At 32.4% G+C, this 23,988-nt stretch overlaps 1 protein-coding gene across 1 annotated transcript; it reads left to right on the top strand.

The window, feature by feature from the left end:
- The first annotated feature begins 21,718 nt into the window (after positions 1-21,718).
- On the top strand, positions 21,719-22,132 carry LOC139890350 (uncharacterized). The gene has a single exon (XM_071873238.1). It carries the CDS (start codon positions 21,719-21,721, stop codon positions 22,130-22,132), a length of 414 nt encoding a protein of 137 aa, XP_071729339.1.
- Positions 22,133-23,988: the final 1,856 nt, after the last annotated feature.

The following is a 23,988-nucleotide window of genomic DNA, read 5'->3' as shown; positions in this document are numbered from 1 at the left end:
CACTTATAGGCAGTGTACCTAATCGTACATTAGTGTAGTTTTTAGTAAGTCCGGTTCGTTCCACAGGGAAATCTTTAAACAAAGCTTAACGCTATATTAGTTTTAATTTATAAAAATGCAAATATATATAAGTAATATTATTATTATAAAAGAGGGTTTTTACCGTTTAATGACCGGTTTGTCGATTTTTAAAACTTTAGTCGCAGTTAAAACCTAATGTAAAATATTAAATAAATAAAAGACTTAATTTAAAGCGTAAAGTAAATAACGATAATGAAATTGCGAATAATAAAAGTGCGATAAAATAAAATTACGATAATTAAAAAGTGCGATAATTAAAAGTGCAATTAAATACAATGACAATAAATAAAAGTGCAATAATTAGAAGTGCAATTAAATATGAAAATAAAGGAATTATGCTTATTTAAACTTCCGTTATCATGATGTTTGACGCGTTGATTTTAGTTTTATGCCCATGGGTTAATTGTTCTTTGTCCTGGATTATTTAATATGTCCGTCTAGTTTTTGTCCGTAACAGTCCATCAGTCATAAATATAAAGTGCGAGTGTCCTCGTCAAATTATCCTTATATCCGAAGTCAAATATTCCAACTAATTGGGGACTTAAACTGTAACAAGGTCTTAATACTTTGTTTAATAATTACACCAGGATATCGACTGCGTGTAACCCAAGGTTTTAATACTTTGTTATCAATTATGCCAAGTGTCCCTGTACATAATTTCACCCCTGTTTTAATAATTCTAGTGACTATTAATCCATTCCCGTGTCCGGTTAAATGAACGATTATTCGTACATATAAATATCCCGCCCATCGTGTCTGATCGAGTGTATATGGTTATTTATAGGGACGTCCAATTGTAAATCTTTATATTAAAATTAATAAACTATCATTTAGTTAAACAAATATAAAGCCCATTAATAGCCCATAGTCTAATTTCCACAAGTGTCGTTCTTTTGTCCAAACCTCAATTATGGTACAAAGCCCAATTACCCCATCTTTAATATTTAGCCCAACATCATGATTACTTCGGTATTAAATAAGCATAATAATAACTTAGCTACGAGACATTAATGTAAAAAGGTTGAACATAACTTACAATGATTAAAAATAGCGTAGCGTTACACGGACAGAATTTCGACTTACACCCTTACAACATTCGCAAACATACCCTTATTATTAGGATTAAAATTAAAATTATAATATATATATATATATATATATATATATATATATATATATATATATATATATATATATGATGAAAAGAAAATAAAGTAAATAATTCGTCGAATTGCATGGCCTTTTATAGGTGGATTTCTGATTTTGTGGGCTCCGCGAGTGCGGCCTTTTTGGGCTTTATAAGCTCCGCGAGTGCGGAGCTGTGGAATCCAGCTCACACAAGTTTGGCTCCTAGCTTGCCGACGAATTTTATTATATAAATATAATATAAATATAATATAAATATATAATTTATAAAATTAATTATATATTATATTATATTTATATACATAATTAATTTGTAACTTTCAGTCCGTTGCGTCGTACGTTGAAAGTTGGTTCATGTCTCGGTTCTGGATTTTCGAACGTCCTTTCGTATAATTTAATATCTTGTACTTCGCGTTTTGCGTCTTGTACTCTTGTAATTTTGAGACGTTTCTCATCAATAATTTGAACCTCTTTGCTTGTACTTTGTACATTTTAGCTTTTTGGTCGTTTGCATCTTCAATTCGTCGAATCTGTCTTTTGTCTTCACCTTTTAATGTTTAAACAAATATTCCTTGTAAATAGGACAACTGCAACTAAAAGCTTGTCTTTCTTGAGGGATAATGCGATGAAATATATGTTCGTTTTTAGCATTATCAAATATTCCCACACTTGAGCGTTGCTTATCCTCAAGCAATATAGTCTTGAAATATACTAGAATCACTTCTTTATTCTTCACATTTTGTACATCAGTGATTTCATTACGGCGGTATGAACAATGGTAGTAACGTTATGGTTTACAGTCCCACATGACTATAAAAATTTAGATCCTTTAAGGAAATTGGATCTTTATGAAAACATTTGATCTTTTTGAAAATTCAATCTAGTTTTTACCCTAGATAAGTTTTCCGGAATAACCCTTCACCGGTGTTTGCAAATTCTTTTTGTGAGTTTGGTGGGTTTCAGATTTGAAAACTTTAGCTCAAAACTTGTGGTTTTGTGTCACCCACTTGCTAACCTTGTATTGGGAAAGCAACACGTCCAGTATACTTGCTTCGTATATTACCTTTCGGTTAACTACCGTCCGGTTGTAAAGGAAAGTGTTGAACAAGCAACTGTTAAGGCAATGCCCCCTGACATGCTTTTAATTATGGTCTATAACGTGTCGGATGCAATTACTATCCTTGGTAGGAGCAATAGTAAAGCTCACCCTTATAATTTTCTGGTCTGGCACAAGGTCCTGTCTTTGACCATGCTATGCAACCACCGTTCTTACGGTTGACACCCGATTTGGTTCAGGTGACCTAATGAATTCCAGGTGAATTCCTAGGATTTTACGTTCAATGGTAATGAACGCATTGAAAATGGGTTTTCAGAAAACAAATCGGTTTGAAATTTTGATCAAAATATTTTCTCGTTCAAGCTCGAGTTTAGATATCATTGAATTCCATGAGTTTGTAATTCTCAATCTTTAAGGTCAATCTCAAGGATTGAGCAATATTAGTCTTAAAAGCTGATTTTTGATCTTTAAGGAGATTATCCTTTCTGGGGATCTGATTCATTAGTCTTATCAAGCTAATTTGCACGGCGTCCTCCCCATTTTACAAGACAGATCCTCTCATGGTTAGGATAAGTCTGACCACTTGGCGACCCTGTTTGATGCTGAGGTCTGTGGATTTCCTGCTGATTTTAGAGATGACTTTTCTAGATTTTTCGTCAACCTACAGCTGGTCTGGACGACAACTTCATGACCTAAATCAAGAAGCGCGTTTCTTTTTCGGAAGACTTTACTTCCTTTTAATGATGGAATTGATTCATCGTGTAGATCCATCTTTCTTTCAAATATATTACAGTAAATCGGGTAAAACTGATTAAAATCGTCCAAAACAAAAGTATCTTCAGTTATTTGTTACAAAAATATGTGACTTATGTTTTAAATAACTTGGTAAATTTTCCCACACTTGGCTTTTATTTTCGTTTATTTGCCTTTTTATTGTCCTCTATTCCATTTTAAATGAATTCTAACATTTTGGGTTGTTTCTCAATTTATGTCCTTTCCAAGGTAACAATAATTTCGGTGTTAACACCTAGTTTTATCGTTCATAAATATATATAAACATGATTTTGAGTTCATTTAATTGAAAATTTTGAAAAATTTTACTAGAATTGGGTAGTCAGTATATAAGACTAGGGGTGTTCTTTATTATCAGAGAGCACTAGATTCTAATACAACTACTGCTTTACTAGTATTTTTAATGGTAACCAAGTGTTTAAATCAAAAAATTTTAAAATCCCGAAAGAATTTAACCTCTTCCCACACTTAAGATCTTGAAATGCCCTCATTTGTAAGAAATCAGTAACAATTTAAATTATTGAGGGTGATTAGCGTAGAAAAATGATTAAATTTTACCAAAGTTTCCAAACATATTGGCGTTTGTTTTAAAAGCAAAGATTTTTTGGGTTTTTTAATGTTTTTGGCATACTTTAAATCAATAAGATTAAAAATAATGATAATAAAATTTCTCGTCCCTCCCTTGGGTAGAGCAATTTCGGTTCAACGACCTAGTCTTCAACTCACGACGAATTTTAAAAATCATATTTTTAACTTAGCAAAATAAAGTAAATTTTTGTTTTTAAATTTACACCAAACTTAAATTTAAAATGCATAAAATTAAAAATTCATATTAAAAATTCACACCAAACTTAAATTATATTTTTGTTTTAAAAATATTAATTTTTCAAATATTTACAATTTTAAATATATATTAATTTTAACAAGTTTACAATATTATTTTAATATTAATTTTAAAAACAAATTAAAAATAAAATTAAAAATCTTTTTGGTCTTTTATCCCACTTTAATCAATCAAATATTATCAAAAATATACGCCCCTCCTTTCGGTAAAGTAATTTCGGTTCCATAACCTAGTTTAACTCATGACGAATTTTTGAAATATTTTGGGTTGATTGATTAAAGATATTTATACCTTAAGAATAAACGGTAAATTTCGCAGTGATGTAATAAATTTTTGTATGATATCAACAATTTCGGTCACAAGACCTAATTTTATCGAATACCAATTTAATACTTTATAGCGAACAAATTAGCGTTTATTATCAAAAGGTTAAAAATAAAAATAAAAATAAAAACTGTACAAACTTACCTGTGAGATAGTATTCTTAGTGATATGCTCTAGCCCACTCATAAGATAGTCGGACTAATTGATTTTCCATAGCTACATAGGCGTAACCTCGAGCATTCAATGTTTTTTTCTTCTAAACATATGAACGGTCCGTCTCTGCATAAAGTAATGAATTTGGTATTAGAATATGTCTGATTAGTCGAACATTTTCCTTCGTGTGACCATTTTCCGCATTTGTGACATCTTTCAAGGTGTCGTGCTCTCCTTTTCGCTGCGGATTTTGATTTTCCTTTACCAAATTGTAACTTATTATTTTCGCATCTGGATTCTTTTCTTACTCCGTCCAATTTACTTCTGATTAATGATACTATTTCACTTGGAAGGGTGTCATTATTACGTTTAGTGATCAAAGCGTGTAGCATTAGACCATGGTTTAATTCACAGGAAGTCTTCATCTCGTAAAACCTAAAAAAAATAAAAATTCAGAATGGGGGGAGAAGACTAGTTCTTTAGGGTCTGCTAGGGAAAGACCATTTGGGTTCTATTTTCGAGAACTACACGAAAACAGAAAATCTAACTCTAATAGAAATACATATTATCCTTTAAAAACTTGATTCTCCCCACACTTAGTTAGATGTGGTGTTGAAATTATGATTAACTTCGTTGTCAACTTTCATTGGACTATCTATGTAATGTTTAACTCTGTGACCATTAACCTTAAATTCAATCCCATTTGAAATTATCAATTCTACTGTTCCGTATGGGAAAACTCTTTTGACTATGAATGGTCCAGACCATCTTGATTTCAATTTTCCAGGAAATAGCTTGAATCGTGAGTTGAAAAGAAGAACTCTATCTCCTTCTTTAAATTCTTTTGAACTTCTGATTCTTTTATCATGCCATTTCTTCGTTCTTTCCTTATAGATTAACGAATTTTCGTATGCTTCTTGTCTTAATTCTTCTAATTCGTTTAGTTGACTTAATCGTAGACGTCCAGCTTCATGTAAATCAAGATTACATGTCTTCAAAGCCTAAAATGATTTGTGTTCAATTTCTACTAGAAGATGACATGCTTTTTCGTAAATGAGTCTAAAAAGTGTGGTTCCAATTGGAGTTTTGTAGGCTGTTCTAAAAGCCCAGAGTGCATCCTCCAATTTAATGGACCATTCCTTCGGATTTGATCCTACGATTTTCTCTAGAATACGTTTTAATGCTCGGTTGGTATTTTCAACTTGTCCACTTGTCTGTGGATGATAAGCAGTGGAGATTTTATGAGTTATTCCATATCTTTTAAGAACTTTCTCAAGTTGATTATTACAAAAATGAGTACCCCGATCACTTATTAAAGCTTTCGGTGTTCCAAACCTAGCAAAAAGGCATTTTAAAAAGTTGACTACAACTCGTGCATCGTTAGTTGGGAGAGTTTGTGCTTCCGCCCATTTAGATACATAATCAATGGCTACGAGAATATATAGATTATTATGAGATTTTGGAAATGGACCCATAAAGTCAATACCCCAAATGTCAAATACTTCACATACTTGAATGACATTTTGTGGCATTTCATCACGTTGACTTATTTTTCCGGCCCTTTGACATGCATCACAGGATTTGCAAAGAAGGTGTGCGTCTTTGTAAATTGTAGGCCAATAGAATCCAGCATCATAAACTTTTCTTGCTGTGAGTTGAGGCTCATAATGCCCTCCTGTTGGTCCTGTGTGACAATGGTTTAAGATTTTACTAGCTTCATCTCCGAATACACATCGGTGTATTATTCCATCAGGACAACTTTTAAACAAATGTGGATCTTCCCAGAAATAGTGTTTTATATCACTAAAGAATTTCTTTCATTTTGGTACGACAATCCTTTTTCAAGGAATCCACATACTAAATAGTTTGCATAGTCTGTAAACCATGGAATTTCATTATAATCTATCTTCAATAGATATTCATTAGGAAAGTTGTCTTGTATGGCCGATTCATTTAGAACTTCTAATTCAGGATTTTCAAGACGAGAAAGATGATCAGCGGCGAGATTTTCTGCTCCTCTTTTATCTCGGATTTCAATATCAAACTCTTGTAAGAGTAAGATCCAACGGATTAATCTTGGTTTAGCATCTTGTTTTGAAAATAGGTATCTAAGAGCAGAATGATCAGTATAGACCACTCTTTTAGCTAGAACGAGATATGAAAGAAATTTGTCAAAAGCAAAGACAATAGCACGGAGTTCTTTTTCAGTAGTTGTGTAATTTGTTGTGCTCCTTGTAACGTCTTACTAGCATAATATATAGGTTGAAATCGTTTTTCAATCCTTTGTCCTAAAACGGCTCCCATTGCAAAATTACTTGCATCGCACATTAGTTCAAATGGTAGATTTCAATTTGGAGTTATCATGATTGGCGCATTAGTGAGTTTTTCTTTAAGTATATTAAAAGATTTGATACATTCATCTGAAAAGATGAATGGAGCATCCTTTTCTAGGAGTTTATTCATAGGAGTGGCAATTTTAGAAAAATCTTTTATGAAACGTCGGTAAAAACCGGCATGCCCTAGAAAACTCCTAACTCCTCTAACATTGGTGGGATGTGGAAGTTTAGCAATTACATCTACTTTAGCTCTATCCACTTCAATTCCTTCCTTTGAAATTTTATGTCCAAGAACGATGCCTTCTTTAACCATGAAATGGCATTTCTCCCAATTAAGTACTAGATTTGATTGTTCACATCTAATAAGCATTCGTTCAAGATTAACTAGACATGATTCAAATGTATCACCGAAGACTGAAAAGTCATCCATGAAAATTTCCATGCATTCTTCTATCATGTCGTGAAAAATCACCATCATGCACCTTTGAAAGGTTGCAGGGGCGTTGCAAAGTCCAAATGGCATGCGTTTGTAAGCAAAAGTACCATAAGGGCACGTGAATGTGGTTTCTCTTGATCCTCGGGTGCTATTAGAATCTGAAAATATCCGAAAAAACCATTAAGAAAACAATAGTAACTGTTTCCGGCTAATCTTTCTAACATTTGATCAATGAAAGGTAAGGGAAAGTGATCTTTTCTGGTAGCGTCATTTAATTTTCTATAATCAATACAAACACACCATCCTGTTACAGTCCTAGTAGGAATAAGCTCATTTTTCTCATTTGTGATAACAGTCATGTCACCCTTCTTAGGCACGCATTGAACTGGGCTTACCTATGGACTATCAGAAATTGGATAAATTAAATCTGCATCTAGCAGTTTAATGATTTCTTTCTTAACAACATCTTGCATATTCGGATTTAGTCTTCGTTGGCGTTGCACATACGTTTTATGACCTTCTTCCATAAGGATTTTATGTGTGCAATACGAAGGACTTATTCCTTTAATATCATGAATCTTCCATGCAATAGCTGGTTTATGAGCTTTTAACACAGAAATGAGTTGAGATTTTTCATTTTTAGTAAGAGAAGACGATATTATTACAGGTAATTCAGATTCACCATGTAAATAAGCATATTCCAAATGGTTTGGAAGTGGCTTTAACTCCAATGTCGGTGGTTCTTCTATCGATGATTTATATCGATATCTGTCTTCTTCTTTTAGCATTTGAATTTCTTCTGTTGTTGGTTCATATCCATTAGCCATAAGTGTAGCTAACATTTCAGTTTCATCAATTGGTTCAGTTCCTTCTCCTAAAGAACATTTTCATGTTCCTTGTAATTCTGGAAATTCTTCTAACAATTCTGCATGTGAATCTATAGTTTGAATATAATAGCATGTATCATCTGCAGATTGCGGTTGTTGCATTGCTCTATCAACAGAAAAGGTAACACTCTCGTCCTCTATACTTAGGGTAAGTTTCTTACCGAACACGTCTATCATTGCTTTAGCCGTGTTTAAGAATGGTCTTCCTAATATGAGAGAAACTTGAGAATCTTCTTCCATGTCCAGAACAACAAAATCTACTGGAAATACTAAAGTACCAACTTTAACTAGCATGTTCTCCATTATCCCTCTAGGATATTTTACTGATCTATCGACTAGTTGTATGCTTATTCTTGTTGGTTTCAATTCTCCAAGGTCTAGTTTAGTGTATAGTGAATACGGCATTAAATTTATACTAGCACCTAAATCTGCCAATGCTTCTATTGAACTAAGACTTCCCAGAAAACATGGAATTGTGAAACTTCCTGGATCAGATAGTTTTTCTGGTATTTTATTCAACAGCACTGCAGAACAATTAGCATTCATAGTAACAGCCGAGAGTTCTTCCATTTTCTTTCTATTCGTGATTAGATCTTTCAGAAATTTAGCATATCTAGGCATTCCTGAAATCACATCAATGAAAGGAAGATTGACATTTATTTGTTTAAACATATCCAAGAATTTGGATTGCTCAGCTTCAAGTCTCTCTTTTCTCATTTTACTCTTGTAAGGAAGTGGTGGTTGGTATGGTTTAACATAAGGTTTAGCCTTAACTGTGTTATCTTCATTAACCTTTTCAACTACCGGTTCTTTTTCCTTATCTTGATCAGGTTGTGGTTCTTGTGGAGTAGGAATAGTTTCATCAGAAATTACAGGTATTTCAAGTGGTTTAAGTGTAATACACTTCTTGTGGTAATAGCTTTAGCTGTTTCATTCCGGGGGTTAGCATTTGTATCACTAGGTAGACTTCCCGGTTTTCTTTCACCTATTAACCTTGCTAGGTTACTTATTTCTTGTTCCAAATTTTGAATAGAAGCTTGTTGATTTCTAAATGCTTGAGCATTTTGTTCATTGGTTTGTTTCTGAGATGTGAAAAACTGTGTTTGAGATTCAACTAGCTTCGTCATCATATCTTCTAAATTCGGCTTTTTATCATCGGTTTGTGGTGGTTTGTTTTGAAAATTAGGTCTTTGCTGATTGTAAGTATTATTAGATACTTGTTGATTGCTAGGACCTTGTTGGTTGTTGTATGGAACATTTCGATTATAATTCTGGTTTTGATTGTAAATTGGTCTTGGCGGTTGATAATTATTCTGATAAGTATTTCCAGGCCTTTGGTTTATGTATGAAACATTCTCTCTTTGTTCCATTGTTAGTTCAATACTGAGATAATCTTTTGTCAAATGTGGTCCTCCACACTGCTCACAACTAATTCGTATTGAGTGAATATCTTTAGTCATCTTTTCCATTCGTCTCTCGACAGCATCTATCTTTGCAGAAATGGAATCTAAGTCATGGCTAGAATCGGCTCTAGCTGCTTTAGATGATCTAACGATATCTTTTTCTTGGTGCCACTCATGTGAGTGGGAAGCAGTGTTATCAATAATTTTGTAAGCATCAGTTTCTGTTTTCTTCATAATGGAACCACCAGCTGCTATATCTATGTCTTTCCTTGTAGTAATGTCGCATCCTTGGTAGAATATTTGTACTATTTGACAAGTGTCTAAACCATGTTGCGGACATCCTCTCAATAACTTTCCAAATCTGGTCCATGCCTCATATAGAGTTTCGTTTGGCTTTTCTGTGAACGTAACAATTTCTCCTTGAAGTCTCACGGCTTTAGATGGCGGAAAGAATTGTTTAAGAAATTTTTCAACTAAAACTTCCCATGTATAAATCGCCCCTTCAGGTAACGATTCTAACCAATCTTTGGCTTCTCCCTTTAAAATCCAGGGAAATAACATGAGATATATCTGTTCATCCTCCACTTCTCTTATTTTAAATAGAGTGCAGATCCTATTAAAGGTACGAAGATGTTCATTTGGATCTTCCTTCGGCGCCCCACTAAATTGGCATTGATTAGTTACCATGTGTAGAATTTGTCCTTTGATTTTATAATCTGGCGCATTAATGTCTGGATGAGTAATTGCGTGACCTTGGCCAGTGCGTTTAGCTCTCATTCGGTCTTCCATACTTAAAGGTTCCAGATTTTCCATGATTGAATTTGTTGAATCTGAATCACTAGAGGATTCTGATTTAATGGTTCGTTCCTCAACAATCTCTGTTTGAATGATTGGTGGTTCCGGAGGAAAAATTAATGGTTCAGGATCTATGAATTGTCCTTGAATATTCTCCGGATTCTCAATTGTGAGGTCGGGTTCAAAAAATGGATTATAGGAAATTTGAATAGGAGTACTTGGTCGACTGGATGATAATTCTGAAGAAAAATCAACGGCGACAATATTTGCTAGATGTCTTGATCGAGTTACAGGTGGTGAACGTACAAAAGGTGGTGAACGTTTTGCTCGGTGCATTCACTGAATATCCTATTAGTTTTTAAAAAGAAAGAAAAATTATATAAGTTATCCAATTAATAGACTTTTCTGATTTTGCCCACGTTTCGAATAGCCAAAAGATGCAGCAGAGGGGCAGGATTCGTTTGGTCTCAATATAATTGAGTAATGTTTGGCTCCAATAACCCGGTCCACGTACAAATCCAACTATTACTACGAACCAGAAAATTTTGATGTCTATCAATTTAACCACTTAAAACAATTTTTCGTTTGAAATTTAAAGAAATATTAGATAAGAAATAGAGAAAATTCTAAGTCCTAAAAACTAGAATGGCGAGAAATAAGAGAGAAAAAGAGCGCGTCGAAAAATGTCGGTGAATGAAAGATAAGAAAGTAGCGCGTCTAAACTTAAAAAAAACTAAAATTTGTAGCGTCGTAAAATTCTAAAGCACCTAAATCTTAGTCTAAGAAAAAGCACTTAAGGGATTTTACGGCAAATCTTAAAAATCTAGAAATAAAATAACTACGGCAAAAAACTATGTCTTAAATTAAATACGAGCGAAAAAAAATTTAAAAATATTACAAGAAACGATTAAAAAGGTACGAAATATAAAAAATAAAACTAAAGTTTATGAAAATATAATTTTTATAAAAATATTATTTTTATATTATTTATTTTATAAAACTATTAATTTTATAATTTATTAAAACTTAATATAACTTAAAAATACAAATTAAAATAAAACTAAAACTAATTTTATTTAATTAAAACCCTAATTATTAATAATAATAAAATTTTAAACCCTAATTTCGTATTAATTGCAGTCCTAGGTTTGACCTGTCAGAAGACCTCCGCGAGTGCGGTATGGTCCAGTTCAAATGCTCCGCGAGTCGCGGAGGGTTCAATTTCAGCTCAAAAGGGGTCGATTTTTACAGGTTCAGTTTTTTTTTTATTTTTTTATTTTTTTATTTTTTATATTATACATAAAATATAAATATAACTTAAATAAAAATTTAATTTTACAACTAAAATAAAAATACTTATAAATATTATAAACTCTTAAAAATATAAATGTATTTTTCTTTCTTTTTAAATTTTTAAATTTTTATTATTTTTAAAACTTATATTTATAAAAATAACTTAACAAAAACTTTTATAAAAACTTTTTTTTATATTTTTTTTTTAGCGTAGCGCTTTCGGTTTTTTTTTTCAAGGGTCTCCCCGGTAGCGGCGCCAAAAATACTTGATATTATGCGAGGCGTATATGAAATAGTGTATATTTTACTAGGAAAAACTATTAAATACGATACAATTTTACACAAGATATTTATTTATTTATAGAATGGATATACCTAAACCTTACTACAACACTTATAGGCGGTGTACCTAATCGTACAGTAGTGTAGTTTTTAGTAAGTCCGGTTCGTTCCACAGGGAAATCTTTAAACAAAGCTTAACGCTATATTAGTTTTAATTTATAAAAATACAAATATATATATAAGTAATATTATTATTATAAAAGGGGGTTTTTACCGTTTAATGACCGGTTTGTCGATTTTTAAAACTTTAGTCGCAGTTAAAACCTTAGTCGCAGTTAAAACCTTAGTCGCAGTTAAAACCTAATGTAAAATATTAAATAAATAAAAGACTTAATTTAAAGCGTAAAGTAAATAACGATAATGAAATTGCGAATAATAAAAGTGCGATAAAATAAAATTACGATAATTAAAAAGTGCGATAATTAAAAGTGCAATTAAATACAATGACAATAAATAAAAGTGCAATAATTAAAGTGCAATTAAATATGAAAATAAAGGAATTATGCTTATTTAAACTTCCGTAATCATGATGTTTGACGCGTTGATTTTAGTTTTATGCCCATGGGTTAATTGTTCTTTGTCCTGGATTATTTAATATGTCCGTCTGGTTTTTGTCCATAACAGTCCATCAATCATAAATATAAAGTGCGAGTGTCCTCGTCAAATTATCCTTATATCCGAAGTCAAATATTCCAACTAATTGGGGACTTAAACTGTAACAAGGTCTTAATACTTTGTTTAATAATTACACCAGGATATCGACTGCGTGTAACCCAAGGTTTTAATACTTTGTTATCAATTATGCCAAGTGTCCTTGTACATAATTTCACCCCTGTTTTAATAATTCTAGTGACTATTAATCCATTCCCGTGTCCGGTTAAATGAATGATTATTCGTACATATAAATATCCCGCCCATCGTGTCCGATCGAGTGTATATGGTTATTTATAGGGACGTCCAATTGTAAATCTTTATATTAAAATTAACAAACTATCATTTAGTTAAACAAATATAAAGCCCATTAATAGCCCATAGTCTAATTTCCACAAGTGTCGTTCTTTTGTCCAAACCCCAATTATGGTACAAAGCCCAATTACCCCATCTTTAATATTTAGCCCAACATCATGATTACTTCGGTATTAAATAACCATAATAATAACTTAGCTACGAGACATTAATGTAAAAAGGTTGAACATAACTTACAATGATTAAAAATAGCGTAGCGTTACACGGACAGAATTTCGACTTACACCCTTACAACATTCGCTAACATACCCTTATTATTAGGATTAAAATTAAAATTATAATATATATATATATATATATATATATATATATATATATATATATTTACGTATGATGAAAAGAAAATAAAGTAAATAATATGTCGAATTGCATGGCCTTTTATAGGTGGATTTCTGATTTTGTGGGCTCCGCGAGTGCGGCCTTTTTGGGCTTTATAAGCTCCGCGAGTGCGGAGCTGTGGAATCCAGCTCACACAAGTTTGGCTCCTAGCTTGCCGACGGATTTTATTATATAAATATAATATAAATATAATATAAATATATAATTTATATAATTAATTATATATTATATTATATTTATATACATAATTAATTTGTAACTTTCGGTCCGTTGCGTCGTACGTTGAAAGTTGGTTCATGTCTCGGTTATGGATTTTCGAACGTCCTTTCGTATAATTTAATATCTTGTACTTTGCGTTTTGCGTCTTGTACTCTTGTAATTTTGAGACGTTTCTCATCAATAATTTGAACCTCTTTGCTTGTACTTTGTACTTTTTAGCTTTTTGGTCGTTTGCGTCTTCAATTCGTCGAATCTGTCTTTTGTCTTCACCTTTTAATGTTTAAACAAATATTCCTTGTAAATAGGACAACTGCAACTAAAAGCTTGTCTTTCTTGAGGGATAATGCGATGAAATATTTGTTCGTTTTTAGCATTATCAACTCCTGAATACAATCTTCCTGAAATTGTGAAAATCAACATACTAAGTATTTAAATTATTGTTCTTATAAACATGATATAGTAAATTAACATTCTTATAATAGATTAGATACTTACAGAGGATCATCAATAAAACAATGCAAGAAGCTTGAAACATCATTTTCGAACTCATTAACATTACTAATCTTGTACTTTCCTTCAACCTTTGAACTTGCACTTGGAACATCTTTTATACCATGTTCATTTAGAAGATCAAATTTTGGAACAGAAGCATCATCCATTATTGTTGGTCTCAACTTTGATAGTGTTACTTTCCTTGTGTTTTCATCAATTATATTAAGGAACTCATTCATTGGAAGGCTTGTAACTTCATCTAGTATAATTTCTGATTTCAATGCTGATTCTTCTTCTTCTTTGTTTTCATGTTCTTGAAAAATCAATAAGATTTTTTTTCCTCAGCTTCTTATATCCTCACTGTTTAGATACTTCTTTAATGCTTCCTTCAACAATACCATGAGTTGTTCGGTTTCTTCAACAATGTGCTCGTATCTCAGCTCCAAGCAATCAATGTATTGCTTCATATTTATTTGTTATAGAATAATATTCAATGCATGTAAAATATAAAACATCATAATATTTAATAACATTCATTGTCATAGAATAACATTCAATGCATGTAACATTATAAAAATAAATCATATTTATTCATATAGTTTTATTTTAGTTTACCTTTTCTTCAATTGGATTTGGAATGTAAGTATATCTTGGCTGGCTAAGTACTTGATTCTGATCTTCATTTGATTCTGTTTCTTCATTATCTCCATCTTCTTGAATTTCACCTTCACCAAATTCTCATTTAGCTGTCTCCAACTCAATCCTTCTTTTGATGTCATCTGCTGTCCATTTCTCAATAATAGCCTTTTTACGCTTATGATCATATCCCTTACATTTTACCTTTTCCAGGTACAACAGCTGCATACACATAATAAAACATTACATGTGTTTAACTATTAATTTCCTACTTGAAATTCATTTTAAAAGAGTCTAATAACAATAATAATAGAGGTATTTGACTCACAATTAGCAAAGTTACTGGTACACTGTAGAATTGACCACCTTCTCCCCTGTTTCAACCTTTTTTACTTTGCAAAAGACATTCATAAATGTACCCACACCAATCTAGTTTGGATATATCAACATCATCTGTTATACTTGGAAGGAACTTTGTGTTGCAATTTTCAAATTTTGTTGATTGGCCAAAGCATGTTGCAAATAATATCAGAAAATTCAATATGAAGGTTCTGTCAGCTTCTTTTGTTGTTTTCATATAATCAACTATATCCCCACACCTTACTGTTTGCTTCCCGAAATTCGCTTTCCACATTTTTGTTATTGGTTCCTCTGAATCAACTCTTTCAACTGGCATTATATTCATTCCACCGATTGGTACTCCAAGTAGTTCATGAACTGTTTTTTTGGTTATTGGAATTGATCCTTTTTTGAGGTTTAAAGTTGATTTAGTTTCATCAAACTTATCAGCTAAATAATATGCAAGCTTCATATTATTTTCAGAGAATTTGATTTCTAAGATTGATCCAAAACCTATCTCTTTGATTTTGTTTCTTTGCTGAATTGACATGGATTGAATGGCGTTGTACAAACATCTTGGAGATGATCTTGATTTCATTATTTCTTCAACTTGTCGTATAGTTGCGTATATTACATATGTAATCAGTATATACATACATTCAATACATGTAACATTTTATAAAAACTATAATGAATAAAAAAATTGAATAGCATATAATAAGTTAATTTGTCAATTAACATTACTAACATGCATCATATATAATATTTTCAATTTTTATAGTTAAATATTAGCTTAAATTGACAACAAATAGAGTTACCTGTTTCTTTTGTGCTTTTCGTCTTGCAGACTTCTTTATGTTGAACAAAATCATCATCAGATTGCACTTGTTCACTACTTCCTTCACCCAATTTTTTTTCTTTACCTTTTCGAATGACATTATACTTCTTTAACAATTGTACAAAAATATTCTCTAAATACTTTGGATCTATAATTTCCAAATCAACTAGTTTATGTTTCTTTTTGGGTTTTTGTATTTGCACTTCTTTCCGTTTCCCTTGTTCTTTTTTTTCACCTGTAACAATTTCAATAATATTCATTATAAAAATATGATACACTATGAATTGTAACACCCGCGTTTTGGGCCTAGTTGAAATGACCATTGTACCCTTGGGTATGGCGTAATTAGTGATTTTAATAATTATATGTTTATAATTATTTGGTTGTTTAGTTGAGACCGACAAGGGTCACAGAACAGGTTCATTTGTTTAATTTGGACTCCGTTAGGGTCGCCTAATGAAGTACGAAAGATATCAGATAACTGATAAATACCCGTGTGTTGCACAGTGTGGGAATTAAAACCCATTTATATGACTAGTGCAGTTCACTTCTTGCATTTTCTAGAAAATTCACCAAACACCTCGTTCTTCATCTTTCACCTACATCAAAACCCTAACTTGATCCAAGCTTGAAATTGGTTTGTGGAGCTTTTGAAACTGATTTATATCATCTTTGTAATCATCAAACCAGGTTAGCATGCTTGAATCATTGCTTGAATCTTGTGTAATTTGGGTTTTTGTGTTCTTGAGAAAAAGTGAGTTTTGATGCTTGAATCTTGATGAATTGTGTTTGTTAGTGTTAATTGTTGTTAGATATATGTTCTATAGTTGTTATATGATGTTTTTGAAGTGGTTTCATGATCAGATTGAGCAAAAATCATGTTTTGGGGTCAAAAAAACGCGAAAACAGCGAGCTGTAGGCGTTCATCAGCACCCACACTTTTGACAGGTCACTCGTATGAGTGACCACACTTTTGAGGGTCAACCACACGTGTGAGGACTCACTCGCACGAGTGAGACCTCAGTCACACGTGTGAGCACAGGGTCAGATTTGTGGAAACTTGTTTTGGTCATAACTTTCAAACCATAACTCCGTTTTTAATGAATCAAGTATCGTTGGAATCGTAATGAAAAATCCTTTCCAATGGTAAACTTTTGAGAATCTGGATCAAACTTTATTTTCATCAGAAAAAGGAGTTTTAGGGTGTATGCCTTGTTCTACAAGCTTTAGAGTGTCGTTATGGGTTGAAATTATGATGTAGACTTATCATACAGTGATTACATGTTTGTAGATGTTGATTTAGTGTATGTATTGATGTTTGATGTTGTGTTTTTGGGTTGAAACCCATATAATTAGCTGTTGCTACTGTTCTTCATCACTCGCACGAGTGAGCCTTCACTCGTACGGTTGAGGTAGTCAACCGTGTGGTGAACCGTGCGAGTGAGTGGTGATGGGAACTTATGTTTTGATTGTGATGATATGTACGGTTGAGATGTGACTTGTACGAGTCACTGGTCACTCGTGTAGTGAACCGTACGGATCAGGTGAGTCATTGTTGGATGTTTGGTCATAGACCAAACGTACGAGTGAGTTGTCAACCTGACGGTTGAGTGTTCTCAAACGTGCGTGTGATGGTGTTACTCGTACGGTTGAATGAGCATGTATGATTGTTTTGTTTCTATCTCGTTTTTGTGTCTGTCTTGTTGATAGAATATTATCAGGATATAATTACTGACTTTATTTGTATCTTTTCTAGGTGATCAGGAGAAGTGAAGACTCAGAAATATAAGACCTCTGAGTTCTTCTCGTGCTGGTATTCGGTGAGTGGATTAATCTAGCCGTTAAGGCATATAGTGATATGACCTAGACCGTTGACCTAGTTGCTATGCTTAGAACCTTTGTTGTGGTGTGATGTGGACTATGACCTCGCGCGTTTATTGGACCGACCTTGCTTCTGATCAGGTCGGGAGAGATCAACCTTGCTTCTGATCAGGTTGGGCTCATTGATGTTGTATGATTAATATAAGTCGGAATCACGCGTCCGTCGCGTGTGGAAGACTTATACTAGTGATACAGAGTTATGAGTTTTCGGTAGACTCTAAAGTGATCAACTGGGGTCGTTGGCCCGGCCAGGCCGCCGAGTCTCTCAATAGGTTGATTCGGATTACCCGGATGGTTGCTTCTGATTGACCATTGTTTGTAGTTATCACGGTTGCTTTGGATTGACCGTTGCTGAAGATGTGTTTATGCCTTAGTGGTCTTTGGATTTAATTGATTGTTGGATATTGTATTTGTATTGCTTTTATGTTGTATGTTAATGGTAGATTGCTATGTTTCTGCATGTTCTAGTAGTTGTGTGAATAACCGTCTGATTAATTTGTTGCTGCATGTTCTAGTGATTGTACCTATGTGTTTTAGCTGTTAGATTAGTCCATTCACTTAGCTTCGTGCTAACCCCTCCACCTTCCCCCTTGCAGGTTATAGGTCTTTTGCTTTTGTGGACATGGGAGAAGATGGGCGCTTTGAGTTGTGTTCGACAAGTCTAGAACTCTGATGTTGTCTATATAAAATCGAATATTAACGTAACACCAGTTGTTTGATAAAAATGTATTTATGTATGAAGTGTAACTTCATACATTTTGTAAGTATAACTTCCGCTGTGTTAATTAAAATAAAATAAAATAAAATAAAATAAAATAAAATAAAAAGTACGGTGTTACATGAATTATGTACATACAGGGCACATTCATTACATTTATTACTCTTTCATATACTAGACGTAAACCATACTATCAAAATCTATTTTATTATGAAACATTCAACACAAGTAATGTTTTTAAAATTTCACTGAAGACACATGATCTGACTCTTAATCTTCATTAACAATAATATGTTTATCTCTTGAATATTCATTACAATGAATCTGTATGATAATTCATTCAGATTCACACAAATACAATGCACAATTTAATATTCTATCATATACTCAGGACATGTAATATAAACATGATGCAATATAAAACTGTGATACACTTTTAATTATGTACATACAAAGCATATTCATTACATTTATTACTCTTTGATATACTAGAGGTAAACCATACTATCAAAATCTCTTTTATTATGGAACATTCAACACTAGTAATGTTTTTAAAATTTCACTGAACACACATGATATGACTCCTAAGTTTCATTAACATAAATATGTTTATCTCTTGAATATTCATTACAACGAATTTGTATGATAATTCATTCAGATTCATACAAATACAATGCACAATTTAATATTATATCATATACTCTTTTTTACTCATGATTAATCATAATATCATAATACTCAGGACATGTAATATAAACATGATGCAATATAAAACTGTGATACACTTTTAATTATTTACATACAGAGTATATTCATTACATTTATTACTCGTTCATATACTAGAGGTAAACCATACTATCAAAATCTCTTTTATTATGAAACATTCAACACAAGTAATGTTTTTAAAATTTCACTGAACATACATGATCTGATTCCTAAGCTTCATTAACACAAATATTTTTATCTCCTGAATATCATTTCAACGAATTTGTATGTTAATTAAATCAGATTTATACATATTCACAAAAAATTGTAGAATGCAACATACAATTCTTTATAATTCATAAATCGTAATATGTTTATTACCTGAACCTTCAGTTTCTTTCGATTTTCCTTTATCGCATAATTTTTCCCCCTTTTTGTTGAATCTCCCGTCATTTAATTTTGATCTTTCTTCTGTTTCACTTTCTTCAGCTATTTAATGAAAGAATTTGATCGATTGAATGAAAGAATTTGATCGATTACTGTGTGAAAGCGAGCGATTGAATGAAAGAATTTGATCGATTGAACCCTAGAAAATTGAACGATGAAGTAAACCCTAGAATTACGAACGAAAATAATCAGTATTGTTTTTATTTTTATTCATTTTATTTTATTTTCGTTATTATTTTTATTCAGCGCCTTTTTTATCTGATTTGCAAATTGACCAAATTGCCCCTCCGTGTTTTTCAGGTTTTTACCAGCAGATCCACTAAATTGCTAAACTTCCCCCTTCCCCCCTAAAAATCACTTCCCTCTTGATGATGACCCTATATATATATATATATATATATATATATATATATATATATATATATATATATATATATATATATATATATATATATATATAAGGACACATATAAACTCTAAAAACTCTAATGGACTCAAGATCACAATCGGGTTGGGCTACTAACCTATCATCTAACACGCCCCCATAGTCCGAGCGACGAAATCGCGAAAGCTCGGACTAGAAGAAAACGCTAATATTAAAAAAACAGTATCAAATAAACAAAAATTACTCTTTTTTTATTTGTGGCACTGGATGGACTGATATTCGGTGATTTAGTTGCGAATTGCTTGACTGTGTTTCTTTTTCAGTAACGTTTTTTTTTCATACGTCGTGGTTTGCTTTGCCTAAGGAGTGAGCAGAACTTGAGCAGTGAACTTTGTCGACAATAACAATCTTCATCAACGCTGTAAATAAGATTTATGACTATATTTTTTTCAGAGTTTGGAACCTAATCACGCTTGGCGGCTCAGCCTCACGCCGATTATGATTAGATTAGAATAAGGTTATATTTAAACAAATAATAAACAGAAAATATTTAAAAAATAGAAAAGAATAATCGTCGATTACGATTTCTGTAGTTTATTATTTTTCAAAGATGAGGATTGGCAAAAAAAATAATAATAATAAGGATTGTGTATTTGTCTTCGCGATGGTTTCCACTGACGCATATGACAAAGAAAAAGAAAATATACAAGAATAAAATAAAGATAAGATTGAGGGACATGAAGGCTAACAATTGGTTGATACATTGGACGGTGATTTATTTTGATATCTTTTCTTGTGTAACAGAGGATAAAGGCAACGGCAGACATGGATATTGCGGCCAGTTTGGTAGTTAGTAGGGTAGGATAATTTGACGGACGATAGAAAGACAACAGCACATGACAGCAGACTCGGTTTCAGGATCAGCTGCTCTAATATCATGTTAAACAATGAAAAAAAGAATCTAGTATAAATATTTATTTGCAGCGTCGATGAAGATTATTGTTGTCGACAAAGTTCTCTGCCCAAGTCCTGCTCAATCCTTAGGCTAAACAAAGCAAGTCACGACATAAAAAAAATGTTACGGAAAAGGATTCGCAATCAAGCAATACAACCAATCAATGATTATCAGCAAATTCGATGCAACAAATACGGAAAATAAAGTTATCTTTTATTTATCTAGTTTTTCTTCCAGCCTGAGCTTTCGCGATTTCGCCGCTCGAACTGCTGGGAGTGTTAGACGGATTAGCTTAGGCCCACTCAGATTGTAGGTCTGGGTCCGTTAGGATTATGTTAGATGTTTAGGGCTTCATGTAATCTCTATTAATAGTCGATGAGTAATAATACTCAACTCGGGGATTACATTGTCTTACATTAAATTGTTGGGAAAGGTTTTGAGATATCAAAGGGAGCAAATGAATTGGACAAAAAAATGGTTTAACCATACCTAAATCTTCCAAATTTAAAAACTGATGTTTTTGCATTTGATTCATTTTATTCAAAACCTTACTTAAAGAAAAGTCTTAATATGTGTATCAATTAAATAAACTATACATATGCAAATTCATATGCAAATTCATTGACATTGTCATCCTACTTTAATACATCAAGATTTGTGGGGCATGCATAACCCATTAGCCCATGTCCAACCTATAATCATACAACTATACCCAATTTAACACATTAAAATTTGTTGACATTTATCTTCTTTCAATTTAATCATGTGAGGCTCTCATTGTACCCAAAAGATAGAAAATGATAAACCAATATTCATGGCCCCCCATACACACCTTTCTGCCAAACTACAATGAAGAAAAAGATTGAACAAACCGAAGAACAACAAGAACTCGAAATCATCAAAGCGGTAGCACAAGCATGGCTTGGTCACACCACCACCACATCATCACCATCACCCACCAATGAATTCGACACTCGTCGACTCAAGTTCAAGAACCAACCCACAAGATTTAAGGTTGAAGCAAATACTAAACCGTCAAGAAACAACCACCACAATAACAAGGTTACGACTCCTTGGGATTTCAAGCAATCGCTTTGGGACTCTTATGAGCTTGTGGCTGTTTCAAGGAGACTCGAGACCGGGTTATTATCGGATAACGAATTTAATGAGTCGAGTAAGGGTAATGGTAGGAAGAAAAAGAAAGAGAGCAGAAATAGCCTCAGAAACATACTGAATCGAACATCTAGGAGGTTTGATGAATAAAGATTGAATTTCAATTTCAATTTTTATACAAGTAGTAACCATACCCGACTGATTTTTGTCCATTTGGGTAAGGTACAGAACATTGTAAGCTTGTTTAATTGTATTCGTTTAGTTTAAGATGTTATTTTCGAGGTCTTGAAACGACTTTATTGTGCCACACTCGTTATAAATTTTTTTTTTTTTTTTTTTTTGAAAGACAAGTTGTTGGCATCGAATACTCTCATTTGCCACGCACGCACGCGCTTTCGGGCAGGAAACCCGAACCACATTACAGGGATCCGAACCTTATACCATCCCGAGGGGCAGGCGGTCGGACCTGAGTCCTGAATATGGGTCGGTAAAACCTTTCCCGGGGCAATTCGGCTTTCAGGAAATAAATCTTACGAATATTTTTAAGGGGAGGGACTCGAACTTGAGACCTCCCCACCCCCATCCCAATGCACAAGTGCAAAGGGGTGAACCACTAGACCACAAGGGTGGCTTTCAGGAAATAAATTTAATTGGAAATTATACGTAACCATCGAGTAGACGTTGTAGACAAGGCTAACCCAGATTTGAAGCACAAGTGTCATGTATGGCATTCTTTTTTCTGGTCAACATTCTTTACCATAATAATTGTTTTACTTGATCAAAGCCCCTGTTTATCAGCAGAACCTACAAATTACTAAAAAGATGAGAACTTTTGAATTCAATAGAACCTGTTTTTTTTTTTTTGCAATAGTAGGTGCATTAGAGTTTGTCTTCTAAAACTAATAGTAGTCTTTTAGGAACAGGATCAGAGTTTAGCTTTGAAACATTAGTGTTACCCACTACTAGAAAAAGAGCTTTTCCAGACGATTTGACATGCTCTTTCCAGACGACAAATCGTCCGCATAGGTCAATCCGGACGATATGTCGTCCACAATTAATCGTCCGGAAAGCTTCGTGTCTAAAGGTTTTCCGGACGGCTTGACCAGACTTTTCCGGACGACCATGGGGCCCACATTGACTTTTTCAAATGTGTTTCTGGACGGCCTTTCCGGACGACTATTTGCAACGACTAGTCGTCACGAAAGGTATAATAATAAAATATTCGATTTCTTTTTTGATTAAAACCATTGTCCGAAAAATATTTAGGCACGACTCTTTTCATACGACTTGTCGTCCGGAAAGATATAATAATAAAATATTCAATTTCTTTTTTGATTAAATCAATTTCTTTTTTAATTAAATTAAAAGCTTTCTGGACGACTTTTCCGGACGATTTTGTGACGATCCAGAAATTTTCGACCAAATTTAAACTTAATTTTAATATGATCTCGACACGGTAAGCAATGTCTATTGAATTGAATCTCAAAATTTTGAACTTTGTCCATGTATTTATTTCAACCCTTGACTATGACCGATGATTCACGAACAATTGTTTGTAAATAGATGTATATATATATATATATATATATATATATATATATATATATATATATATATATATATATATATATATATATAAGTACAAGTGTATATAATATCTTTGAACTAATAAAATAATCTTTAATCAATTAGATAGAATAATTAAAATACTATAAATGATAATATTATGAATCAATATATATGAGTTTCTATTAATGATTATTAGTATATTGTAATACATATAAAACATATAAATATCCAATATTCAATAAATGTTATTATATGATTGTTAAATATTATATAATTAATAAATTTAATATTAATATTTAATATATTAAATGAAATTACAAGTTTAATTATAGTAATTATATTATTATTACATTCATATTTATTAATAATGATATTGGTGTTATTAATATTAGTAAAAATTATAATATGAAGTTTGGTATATTTAATTTGTTATCTTT

The sequence above is a fragment of the Rutidosis leptorrhynchoides genome, chromosome 2, assembly GCF_046630445.1.
Source record: "Rutidosis leptorrhynchoides isolate AG116_Rl617_1_P2 chromosome 2, CSIRO_AGI_Rlap_v1, whole genome shotgun sequence".
NCBI lineage: Eukaryota > Viridiplantae > Streptophyta > Magnoliopsida > Asterales > Asteraceae > Rutidosis > Rutidosis leptorrhynchoides.
Note: the sequence above shows the minus strand (reverse complement) of the source record. Positions and strands in the feature narration are given on the sequence as shown.